The sequence below is a fragment of the Protopterus annectens genome, chromosome 8.part0, assembly GCF_019279795.1.
Source record: "Protopterus annectens isolate FY-2018-M chromosome 8.part0, PAN1.0, whole genome shotgun sequence".
Taxonomy (NCBI): Eukaryota; Metazoa; Chordata; order Ceratodontiformes; family Protopteridae; genus Protopterus; species Protopterus annectens.
Genome location: NC_056741.1, coordinates 1,478,164,274 through 1,478,177,822, shown reverse-complemented (window position 1 = coordinate 1,478,177,822; position 13,549 = coordinate 1,478,164,274). Strand labels below are relative to the sequence as shown.

The following is a 13,549-nucleotide window of genomic DNA, read 5'->3' as shown; positions in this document are numbered from 1 at the left end:
TTCCTAACAATGAATGTGTGACAGACTCTTTCAATGTGGAACTTTGAGGAACTGCGAGGAACATGAACTGTTTTAGACCCCAAATGAGGTAATGCCTCATAATGACGCATACTTGACAGGTATGATTGCCGCCGCGACCGACGGTTGCACACACTACCCACGTTATCAGACGCCGCGGCGGTGTGTACTCCGCACTCATATCCTATGGATATGACACGCATATCCTGCTATTGCCTCATCAGGCCTGGCGTCGTCCCGACCACTGATATGTATTGATGCAGGTTGACATTTCCATGGCTGGCGTTTCCTGCTCTGCCCACCCTCCAGGATGATCGGGTTGTCGCTCACTATGTTTACTATGTGGAGATTTCGCCTTACTTATCTGTAAACTTGCATCCCTGGGTTCCATATTAACCTGTTGTACTTCATATCTGTGTATGTGCACATATATTTCTACGTGTGCACTGATATCTATTTCCAGATCTGTGTATGCACATAAGTACATATGTAGTCCACTTGCGGCGATAGTGGCAGCATACTGCCACGCCGCCTACTGTAGAACCGGGCGGCGGTTGAGGTGTTGGCGCTCCATGCTCTGCTGGCTATTGGGTGCAGTGTTTGGGTGGTGCCTTTGTTGAGTTCACATAGGTCCCATACACGTACACATTACGGGCAGACATGTTTGTGTGGCGTCCATTTCACTGTGCGCGAGGTAAGGAGGTGTCAGTCCATGGGGCCTACGCTGTCAAAGTATGTGCTATGCGCTCCTCTTTGCCAGGGTGTAGGCATATTGGGTACGCCCATCTACCTACTGGGGCTGGCACAGTGTGTTCATGGCGCTGAACGCCTGTGCCTGTGCTTGCCTTTGGCAGTTGTGGCGGGCTTGGTGGCCCTACACCATTATGTCCCTGCAGCAGCTGTTTCCGCAGAATCATATTGTGTAGCATACAACATACTATGAATATGTGGGCACATGTGCCTGGAGAGTACTGCAAGGCTCCACCGGATGTATCCAAGCACCGAACCGTGATTTCAACATCCCAAACACACGCCTATGATTATTCAGGTATGTGCGCAGCCTCATTATGGCATTCTTGCATGTGTGTGTGTGCATTTCTGATGGGTGTCATCATCCACGGCTCCAGTGCATAGCCAGCATCCCCACAAGGTGACCTTGTGTGATGTCCTCTGGCTAATACCTGATACAGCTGTGAGGCATGCCAGATATGGGAGTCGGTAGCTTCCAGGGCTGCCAGCACACATCCATGATAATGCCCCGCATTACAATACCACCTGGCAATTGATGGAGGGGCATCCTTGCGGTTTATGTAGCATCTACCCTGCCTCCGGGCGGTGACTTGATTTCTATGTGCGCACAGTCTATCGCACTCCAGTACCTCCGGTATTGTGCCACACGGTGGAAGTGGCGATATTGCTAGCCAACTCCTCCTGAGATCTGGGGAAGTTTATATACTTATGGGCATAAAACAACATGGCATCCAGGAACTGGCATGAGTACCCTGGATGCTGATGCCTGTGAGATACCCATTATATCCCTGGTTGGCCTTTGAAAGGTACCTGTAGCCAGTATTCGCAAGCTTCCACATACCTTGTGTCCACTGGGATGGGCTCCCTGTTGTCTGCTCTCTTGTTCTCAGGCTGGCTGGCACAGCCCACTATTTGCTGTAACGTGTCCCTGTCCACCCTGTAGCGCTCTACTATCTCCAGGTCTTGCAGCCCTGGTAGGTCACCCTTGCTCTGAACACTCTCCTTCTCCTATGAGGCCTACGGTAGTTGTCGCACCCTCCTCCGCAACTCCGCCTGTCTCTGACACATACCATACCTATGCATCTTGTTCTTTGTTCTCAGGCATGGCAGCACAGCTCATTTGCTGTAACGCGTCCCTGTCCACCCCACCCTGCTCTACTATCTCCCTCCAGGTCTTGCAGCCCCTGGGTCACCACCCTGCTCTGAACACTCTCCTTCTCCTATGAGGCCTACGTAGTTGTCGGCACCCTCCTCCGCGAACCTGCCTGTCTCTGACACATACCTATGCATCACAGCCACGCGCACCCAACATATACATATTAAAGTTCCCTGTGTGTTTACACTACGGTGCAGCGCTTGGGAAATCGCTGTGTTGTGTGCATTCACACTTTATACCCGCGAAGCTGTATACCCGTGATGTCATTGCGTGTGTCTGTGCAGTCAGATTCAGGATTATCTTTGGTGTTTTACCATGCAACTGCAACGGTATTGCCTTTAGTGTTACATTACAGTTGCCTGCATTGGCTTAGCTTTGCATCTTACATTACTGTTTCTGCACGTTGCACCTACTATTGCCTGCAGTGCATCCTGCAGGCACATGGCATATGATGCATTTTGTCTGTCACGCTATGCTACCTCTGTACTTGGCTGTGCTATTTCGGTTCTTTGCTCTTTGCATTTCTACTACATCCCCTACTATCTTTGCATTCCTATGCCTCCCTTTCCCGTTTTGCAGGAGTCTGCATGCAGAGTTGTCAGCTGCCGCTGTTTGCCCTTCCTGGATTGATTGGTGTTGATTGCTCATTACGGCTCCAATTACACTGCTTCCGCATTTCTCATATTCTCTGCATTACCTTCCTATATCCGTGTTTGTTGACGGGAGGCCATCACATGACTGGATTGGGAACGAGTCATCCTTGTACATGCATCTATGGCATTATGTACCTCAGCGATCTATTTCCTCACACGCCGATGCTGCTGCTGTGATGTGCATTGTACAGCCCATGTTTGTTGGCCTCCAATGTGCTTCCTCCTACGGTGGCACACCCTCTGCGATTGACATGTATCCCGTAGGCCACTCCGTGTACTACCGCTGGCCGTTTGCTCCATCCTTACACTGGCGCTGGTTTTACATTCACTATTATCTGCCTCATTTGCATGGCATTGACTGCTAATACATGGTTACGGCTACCAACACTGCCGCCACTCTTTGACAACCCTTGCGCTTGGGTTGAGGCTTCATACCTACTATGGTGTGTGGTGGCTGTGCATCTGATGTGTATTATACTGCTCTTTTAGGACATTCTCATATTATTTAATTGTTTTGCACCTTCTGTGCACATATCCGGGGTTCTGCTGTGGTTTCTAAGCGCATATAACATTTATGTCATTATTTACAGTTTGTGCATGTTTTCTTTGACATTCTCCTTTTCGCCACTGGCATATTGCACCTGTATGATACCTGACGCTGACAGCCTTCCATTACCTCTTGGTCATAGTTTACAATGTAAACCGCTTTGGTTTTGGGCACATATATTTCTACGTGTGCACTGATATCTATTTCCGTATCTGTGTATGCACATAAGTACATATGTAGTCGACTTGCGGCGACAGTGGCAGCATACGGCTACGCCTGGCTCACTGTAGAACCGGGCGCGGCGTTGAGGTGTTGGCGTTCCATGCTCTGCTGGCTATTGGGTGTGCAGTGTTTGGGTGGTGCCTTTGTTGAGTTCACATAGGTCCGCCCATACGGTACACATTACGGGCAGACATGTTTGTGTGGCGTCCATTTCACTGTGTGCGCAGGTAAGGAGGTGTCAGTCCATGGGGCCTACGCTGTCAAAGTATGTGCTATGCGTTCCCTCTTTGCCAGGGTGTAGGCATATTGGGTACGCCTCCATCTACCTACTGGGGCTGGCACAGTGTGTTCATGGCGTTGAACGCCCTGTGCCTGTGCTTGCCTTGGCAGTTGTGGCGGGCTTGGTGGCCCTACACCATTATGTCCCTGCAGCAGCTGTTTCCGCAGAATCATATTGTGTAGCATACAACATACTATGAATATGTGGGCACATGTGCCTGGAGAGTACTGCAAGGCTCCACCGGATGTATCCAAGCACCGGAACCGTGATTTCAACATCCCAAACACACGCTCTATGATTATTCAGGTATGTGCGTGTGCCTCATTATGGCGTTCTTGCATGTGTGTGTGTGCATTTCTGATGGGTGTCATCATCCACGGCTCCAGTGCATAGCCAGCATCCCCCACAAGGTGACCTTGTGTGATGTCCCCCCTGGCGAATACCTGATACAGCTGTGAGGCATGCCAGATATGGGAGTCGTGGTAGCTTCCAGGGCTGCCAGCACACACATCCAAGATAATGCCCTCATTACACACACCTGGCAATTGATGGAGGGCATCCCTTGCGGTTTATGTAGCATCTACCCTGCTCCCGGCGGTGACTTGATTTCTATGTGCATAGTCTATCGCACCCAGTACCTCCGGTATTGTGCCACACGGTGGAAGTGGCGATATTGCTAGCCAACTCCTCCTGAGATCTGGGGAAGTTTATATACTTATGGGCATAAACAGAACATGGCATCCAGGAACTGGGCGAGTACCCTGGATGCTGATGCCTGTGAGATACCCATTATATCCCTGGTTGGCCTTTGAAAGGTACCTGTAGCCAGTATTCGCAAGCTCACACATACCTTTGTGTCCACTGGGATGGGCTCCCCTCTGTTGTCTCTTGTTCTCAGGCGTGGCTGGCACAGCTCCACTATTTGCTGTAACGTGTCCCTGTCCACCCTGTAGCGCTCTACTATCTCCAGGTCTTGCAGCCCCTGGTAGGTCACCCTTGCTCTGAACACTCTCCTTCTCCTATGAGGCCTACGGTAGTTTTCGGCACCCTCCTCCGCAACTCCGTCTGTCTCTGACACATACCTATGCATCTCTTGTTCTCAGGCATGGCCGGCACAGCTCCACTATTTGCTGTAACGTGTCCCTGTCCACCCTGTAGCGCTCTACTATCTCCAGGTCTTGCAGCCCCTGGTAGGTCACCCTTGCTCTGAACACTCTCCTTCTCCTATGAGGCCTACGGTAGTTGTCGGCACCCTCCGCAACTCCGCCTGTCTCTCATACTTATGCATCACAGCCACGGCGGCACCCAACATATACATATTAAAAGTTCTGTGTTTACACCCACGGTGCAGCTTTGGAAATCGCTGTGTGTTGTGTGCATTCACACTTTATACCGTTGTGCTGTATACCCGGTGATGTCATTGGGTGTGTCTGTGCAGCCGTATCTGTGGATTATCTTTGGTGTTTTACCGTTGCAACTGCAACGGTATTGCCTTTAGTGTTACATTACAGTTGCCTGCATTGGCTTAGCTTTGCATCTTACATTACTGTTTCTGCATCGCTGTACCTACTATTGCCTGCAGTGCATCCTGCAGGCACATGGCATATGATGCATTTTGTCTGTCACTGCTATGCTACCTCTGTACTTGGCTGTGCTATTTCGGTTCTTTGCTCTTTGCATTTCTACTACATCCCCTACTATCTTTGCATTCCTATGCCTCCCCTTTCCCGTTTTGCAGGAGTCTGCATGCAGAGTTGTCAGCTGCCGCTGTTTGCCCTTCCTGGATTGATTGGTGTTGATTGCTCATTACGGCTCCAATTACACTGCTTCCGCATTTCCTCATATTCTCTGCATTACCTTCCTATATCCGTGTTTGTTGACGGGGAGGCCATCACATGACTGGATTGGGGAACGTAGTCATCCTTGTGCACATGCATCTATGCGGGCATTATGTACTCTCAGCGCATCTATTTCCTCACACGCCGATGCTGCTGCTGTGATGTGCATTGTACAGCCCATGTTTGCTGGCCTCCAATGTGCTTCCTCCTACGGTGGCACACCCCTCTGCGATTGACATGTATCCCGTGTAGGCCACTCCTCGGTGTACTACCGCTGCGCCGTTTGCTCCATCCTTACACTGGCGCTGGTTTTATGATTCACTATTATCTGCCTCATTTGCATGGCATTGACTGCTAATACATGGTTACGGGTCAACACTGCCGCCACTCCTTGACAACCCTTGCGCTGGGGTTGAGGCTTTCCATACCTACTATGGTGTGTGGTGGCTGTGCATCTGATGTGTATTATACTGCTCTTTTAGGACATTCTCATATTATTTAATTGTTCTGCACCTTCTGTCCACATATCCGGGGTTCTGCTGTGGTTTCATGCATACATAACATTTATGTCATTATTTACAGTTTGTGCATGTTTTCTTTGCACATTCTCGGGGCCTTTGGCCACTGGCATATTGCACCTGTATGATACCTGACGTTGTCAGCCTTCCATTACTCCTTGTTCATGTTTGTCTAAATGTAAACCGCTTTTTGGTTTACATTGCCGCCCTTACGCTACGCCTGCCCAACTTCGTGGATCGCTATTTGCCTTCATTTGCATGGTGCAATACCGCACACAGTGTGATTAGCATACCTACGCTGGGGGCGGCGCAGGTCCGGCGCAGGTCCGGCGCACGCCGGTAGTGCACATGGGATTGATTCATACCTGAATCGCTCGGTGGCCATATTTGGCTTTATAACGCCGACGCTATGCGGGCGCCTGGCGCAAGGTTCATGAATCCCGGGGTATATCTAAACATTTAGATAAATGAATATTGTGATCAGCTTCCTCAAACGTTCAAACACTAGAGCTTCACTACTGAGCCACTATTCAAGCTGAGGCTGCCTGCAACATACTCAGGACTTTATCTCTGTATGCCAAACCATCTGTTAGCCTTAAAAAATAAAACTGTTTGAAATTAGCACAAGTACTTCATATCTTTGGATTTGTTTTTTGTTTGATTAACGATCGTTTTTCACAGGATGAATGGATATCTATATCTATCTATATGTATGTATGTGTGTGTGTGTGTATATATATATATATATATATATATATATATATATATATATATATATATATATATATATAGGTCCCCTTCAAAGCATCTAAAACCCATAACATCTAATTTCATAACACTGAGACCAGAACATCTAAAATCCAAAACATCTAAAACCTATAACATTGAATTTCATAACATCAAACAGTACAAATCACATGAAAATAACATTCCCTCCACATATAATGACACCAAACTACCAAACACATGTTTTACTATGTTACTGCAGGGGGGCTTGATACAGTGGGGTTAGGAAATTAACTTTTTTCCGCTGCAGTGCAATCTTGGAGTTGGTATATTTATTTTACGGGGGTGTGGTGGATGCAGGGGGGCTTGCCCCCCCTGCAGAAACGTAGTAAAAAGTGTATTTGGTAGTATGGTGTCGTTATATGTGGAGGGGATGTTATTTTCTTGTGATTTGTAGTGTTAGATGTTATGAAATTCGATGTTATGGGTTTTAGATATTCTGGTCTCAATGTTATGAAATTAGATGTTATGGGTTTTGGATGTTTCAAAGTAGACCCATATATATATATATATATATATATAGATATATATATATATATATATATATATAGATATTTATAGATAACCTTACTATCATAAGATGGAAACGCACTCGGCTGAGTAGCGTAACATCGAAAGTATACTTTCAAAGAGGTGGAAAATCAAAACCTACTGCACTGAAGCTTGAATATCTATGTCAGGCCTGCACAGTTCAACAGGCACATTTTCAAAACGGCGAATATTGAACACTCGACTTTAACATGGTTTGAGATTGGGACTGAAAAACATTTTCATTTTCACCATTATTTTTCGACGACGTGATGATTCGACCAAATGTGTTTCCACCTTATGATAGTAAATATATATATATATATATATATATATATATATATATATATACACACACACACACACACACACACACACACATAAACATCATGCTGTCCCTCCTAGATTTTTAAAAGCAACAGTTTACCATTATATAATATCAAATTTATACTGCGAGTGTGTTTAATAATAATTCATATATTCAACAAAAATAAAAAAATGTACATACAACAGTCACTTTTAATAAGATAGCTTAGATTAAAAAGAAAGAACTTCAGCTAGAAGAGTAGACAATGCATAAAGGTTTGATTATCTTGCTAATGAAGATACCAGTAACAATACTTAGCTATACACCTGCATGCAATAATATAATAGTCTGGCTAAAGAAAATGTAGCAGCATATTTTACTATACAACTAATTTAGTAAGTGAGACAACAGAAGTAACTAATATCACTTACCAACAAACTTGTAAATGCAGGCAATACATCTGATGAAAATGTGGGTCTAATAAGCTTCCTTAACCTGTTAAAGAAATAGCACAATTGTAAGGACCAGCAGGTTTTATAACAGACATAAAGTAACAATTTTATATTATTTCATACTGGAGTTAAGAAGTGCAATAACCTTCATTGTGTGAGACGAACTACATCATGCTGTTAAGCTGGTTAGTTAATTCAAGCTTATTTCATACACCCTTGTATTTAAACACACAGAAGCAGTCAAAACATGCAAAATTTTTTGCAGTACTACTGTGGCTGTTCTGTATACTGATATCATCAAATGGAATGTGAGCTGCATATTTGCCTCAGTCCTGCTTTAAATGGTCTGCAAATGCTCTCAACATGGTCTTAAATGTAGAATGAATCATCTCCACCAGATCATTTCTTTGTGGAAAGTATGTGGTAGTCCAGCTTTCTTAACCCACAATACTTCCATCAATAGTTCTGCAGGAGTGATATGAAATTAGAATCCTTAGCTGTTAGTATTTATTGGGGGAAATCCCATCCTGCTGAAGATTTCTAACAGAAGATTTGCCACCTTTTCTGCCTTAATATAGGAGTGAAATAGAGAAACAGCACACACACACACACACACACACACACACACACACACACACACACACACTCTCTCAGGGCATTACAAAAGTTCAGTTTAACAGTGAAAGATATACATCTTCCCTTTCGATCACTGGGTACTAAGAAGACACAAAATGTATATGGTTTCATCTTGAAACAGTTACTCAAAAAAGAGATAAAGGCTCCTGCCTTGCTAACCTTCTGGTCAAGGGAGCCCGCAGGATTTTTTGCAGGGGGGTGCAAACCCAGAGCCCCACCCACATAGCTCACCCCGCCCCCTGCCAACACAGCCCCGCCCAAGTCCACCCACCCAAGCCCCGCCCACACGGCCATTCCAGTGTCCCATTACTTGGCTATTTCTCCACATTTACTGTAGACACTGTTAAAATCTGTGTGCATACTGTTTTATGCTTTAGTTCTACAATGATTACAGGCAGTTGGATTTAATTTACAACTTTTATTTCAAACATTATAGCCCAAACACTGAGATGTTTACTAAACCTAAACAAAGCAATAGTCTTACAATGAAAACAGACTTGGCATTAAAGCTTCTCTACTTTTGAAACTCACATTCAATGAAACAGCATTGAAACCCACATTCAAAGAAAATGCATCTGGCCAGTGGCAGGTTAAGTTTACCTTTGGACTGTTTTCAAACCATAGGCCCTTAAGCATTTTTAGACCCATGCAAACATTCTTTGATTTTCCTTACTGATTGTATTAATTATAATATATAAATTGAATTATATCCCTTGTATAATAAAGCACCACTTGTTAGTGTGTTTTAAATTTATAGTTTTGAAAATTTTTCCACTAAGCAATGAAAAAAACAAACCAATAATGACAAACTGCCCAATTCAGAACATTTCAGCCATAAAAGGCCACTCAAATGTCTGCCATTACAATCCACCAATATCAGTCAATATACACACAGTCTGAAAAGGCAGTTTTCTCCTTACTTCCAGAGCACTGAAATGCCCAACTATTCAGCTCCAATCTCTCTCACACTCAATAGAAATCTACAGAGAAAATGTAGTGGTGAAAGCTTATGTTGTTGGAGACGCAACATAGGAAAGTAGCCCAATTTAAAAGAGCAGTGTGTGTCCTGGACTAGACAACCACAGATCTGCTTATCAACTTCTGAAAAGTCTCCAGACCAAATATGCATCTTGCCTACAAACTCTACTAACTGTGCACCACTGCTGAAATTGTGAAATATAACTGTTTAGCATCAAATGTCACTGTCCCAGGATTCAGAATCAACTCCAACCCACCAGCACCTGCATCCATTAAGAAACTGCATAGCCTATTTTCTAAAGTCACACATACCCGTTCACTGCAAAATCAAGTCATAGTATTTAAAGCCAATCTGATTAGTCCGTAATGCAATTTTTAAAAAAAAACACGCACCTTAGCTTCACCATCTCCTGTTCATTGCTCTGCACATCTGTCCTTCCACCATGCCATGTATGGTTACTCTGCAAATGGTTTTCCTTAACCTCATTATGCAAGCTAAACATTAGTCTTGCCTCTCAACTGTCCACATTTTTGCAGAATGTCCAGATTTTGCCTCATTTTTCATCTAGTCCTCATAAAATTTGGGATTTTGTGGACTTTCATGGCAAGTTAGTGAGAACTGAATTCACTAAATGACAGACACTTGAGTTTCATATTTTTTTTCTAAAAATGTATGCCAACACCTTTTATTCTAGCAACTTTTTAAGTTTATGACAGCAATTTTTAAAATCTGTCCTAATTTGGGGGGCTTTGCATCACATTTTTGGCTGTCAGTTTTTTTGTGCCAAGAGGTCGAGAGGTATATTATGACATCCAAATAAAAATTAGAATCCCTTGTTAGTTCTATAGAAGGGAAACAATTTACTCCAGGACTGTCTCCTATACTAATGGACACAGATGCAACTCAAATGTTTTATCCGTGCATGGTTCCCCTCAAATTATCTATGGTATGAAACCAGTTATTCACTATAAGTAATATATTACTCAACCATGGGACTGAGAAGGCCAAACACCAAAACTGATAAGTTAATTCAAGCACCGAAAAGGAAACTTGAGAGGTTTAAAATGGCCCACAAGGGCAGCTAGCCTTGTAGTTCCCTAAGGACCTATCATACTGGTGCTGATTTGTACCCTTGTTAATAGCGAGTCCAAAACTATTTAGATCTGGTGCACTTCTGTAAGATTATATTCTTGTCTCAAATATACTCAAAAAAACTTATAACCAGGTACTATCCATCTTTAAATTAATAACACAGCACAAATAAAGTGAATGAAGTTTGTAAAAAAACAGCCAAGAAAAAAAGTTCCTGTGGAGCTTTACATCACCAGAGTGTTATGCCATACAAACTTATTAACAACTGATTTTACAAGCTACCGAACAGCTAGACACCACTAGTGTTTAATGAACTAGCAAAAAAAACTTGCTAATTAAGAGCACAGCAGCAACATAATACCAAGTACTTCAAAGTCTAGCTCTACCAGTTCTATACCAGCAAGCACTGGTTTTCAATAACAACCTATTAAACAATACCCCAGTGCTGCCTCAGACAGACAGCAACACACAGCATGAACACAGAAAATACTTTGAGACAAAAGAAAACAACATGTCAGCCAGTTTGGAAAAACATTGGAGACTATGGAAAATGGTAAGGAATTGGTTTCAGACAACTACCCTCAGCAGACAAAAGGAGACAAAATGAGGGTGTGTCAAAACTCTGGAGTGGAGAAATACAGGATGCTGAACTATGGGAACCTTACTGTCTCACCTGTTTCACTAAAAGACAATACATGCCCCTCCCAAAATCACATTACAATAACCACTGTCATTACAGTCTTTTCTCCCTTACTCGGTAGAGCCAGTTAATAAGCATAGCTCCAACCTTTTATCTCCAAAATGTGGAAACATTCCTTCTAATGTGGAACACTTAAGAGTACTAGCAACTTAAATAAAAAAGTCACAAAATGATTAAAATGTACCTTTATACGCAAATGTTATTTTGAATGATTCAGCATTTACTATAGATATCAGTTAATTCTTGGCAACGAATCTGCAACAATCCCTTTCAAACAGAATGTAGAACAGTGAGGTACATGGAGTTAAGACTCCAAATGAATGTTCCTTATAATGAGGTACACTTTAGAAGTATGATCTTATTAGTAAGCAGAAAGGCCAGTAAAAAGCAACTTCTACTACCTTTTCACAGGACACCCTTCCTATACCAAACATTCTCTCCACTACATGTAGCATACGCAGGTCAAGATCTACACTTGTTTTTAAGCTTACAAACTAAGTTGTTATTCTCAGACTCTGTCTGTGGTCAACTATGAAAATATTACAAATAACTCACTAGTACGGAGAGAATAAGGCATACAAGTGCGCACTGCTACAGATTACACGCCTCCATGCTTGGCCGGACAAAATAAAAACTTTAGCTTTCCCAAAAATATTGATATAACCGCACAAATCCCTTCATGTATGCGGAAACATGCTAAAAGTATTCTTTAGTCAAACTATATTACTTTACTCGTCAATTAAGAGGAAACTGTTAAATAATCCTAATCGCGTCATGTCAAAAGTAAAACAGACCTCTCAGCAGTTTAAGTAAAATGGACCTCTCAGCAGATTAAAAGTAAAACGGACCTCTCAGTACTTTAAAAGTAAAACCAACCTCTCAGCAGCTGAAAAATAAAACGGACCTCTCACCTTCCAGCACATAAATGGAGCCTTCGGGGGAAAATCTCTTCTTACTGCAGCAGTCTTGATGTGGAATCCATTTCCGCACACTTTGTGTTTAAATTTAACGTTAGCGTGCAATGCACAGATGGGTCCGCCTATTAGGTCTTTCAGCTGTAAAAGTGGAGGGAGCATTCCCTTCCCCTCACTCTATGGTTCCGGCGTCTATGGGGACCAGCAAGCTAAGGGACCGTTCTTAAAGAAGAACTCCCTTAATTTTTTTTTTTTGTTATTAAAAGAAAATTAATCTCCCGCCCGTTCCAGGGGGGTGCAAGTGCACCCCCTTGCACCTGCCTGCGGGCGCCCTTGCTTCTGGTATACCTCACAAGTCTTGCATTACAGTCTCATGTCTTTTTCTATACCAGTCCAACAGAAATTATACATAAGCCTCCTTGTAGTGTAATTTGGTTTGAAAAAGGAATATCACAAGTTGTGGCAAAAAGTGCTTGACATTAGACCCTTGTGAGTACCAGCTATTGCACCACTTCTCCCTCTAGCCTCTTTCAGGAGTTTAATCTTTGTACAATAACCATTGCCCAATTTTACAGACCTTGTAGCTGTCTTAGAGGATATGGAAACTCCTACACTCTCTCTCTGTAGTCTTTCTTTCTCTAACAAAAGAAAAAAAAATGCTATGCAATACATACTTCTATAAAGTTACCTCTTGTGCAGTTGTAATCTGCCTGTTAGATGGAAGTTACATTTTTGCTAATATCCAAAGCAGTGGTACATTCCATTTGTCAAGCAGACTTGCATATTGAGTACATGCTCCCTTATCATAGGACCTCACAACAGTTCAAAAGCAGTAATCTGCATGCGTTATCTATTTCTGTACTGAAGTCATCCACACTGTTGGGTTTATGTCACATGATCGAAAGCAAAAAATATCAAAGCTCCAAACCTCGAACTGGAAACCTCGAAACCGGAAAACATCAGCATGTGAAAAAAAAAAAGCACACACCCAAAACAAGACAAAAAATGCTCTATGCAGGGGGGCAAGCCCCCCTGCACCACCCCACACCCCCACTACTTAAAGATACCAACTCCGAGATCGCACTTCATTGCAGTAAATGGAAATCTTCCCTTCCCGCACTCTATAGCGATCTCCGCTTTACACTTCGATGTTTTCCCGTTTCGAGGTTTCCA

At 43.3% G+C, this 13,549-nt stretch overlaps 1 protein-coding gene across 1 annotated transcript in view; it reads right to left on the bottom strand.

Moving 5' to 3' along the window:
- The window catches only part of TTC12 (tetratricopeptide repeat domain 12), a 1,640,087-nt gene that overhangs the window by 469,492 nt on the left and 1,157,046 nt on the right, over positions 1-13,549 (bottom strand). The window contains exon 14 of the mRNA XM_044081062.1: positions 8,035-8,098. Coding sequence (XP_043936997.1) covers positions 8,035-8,098 — 64 coding nt within the window. The remainder of the gene's footprint in view (positions 1-8,034; positions 8,099-13,549) is intronic.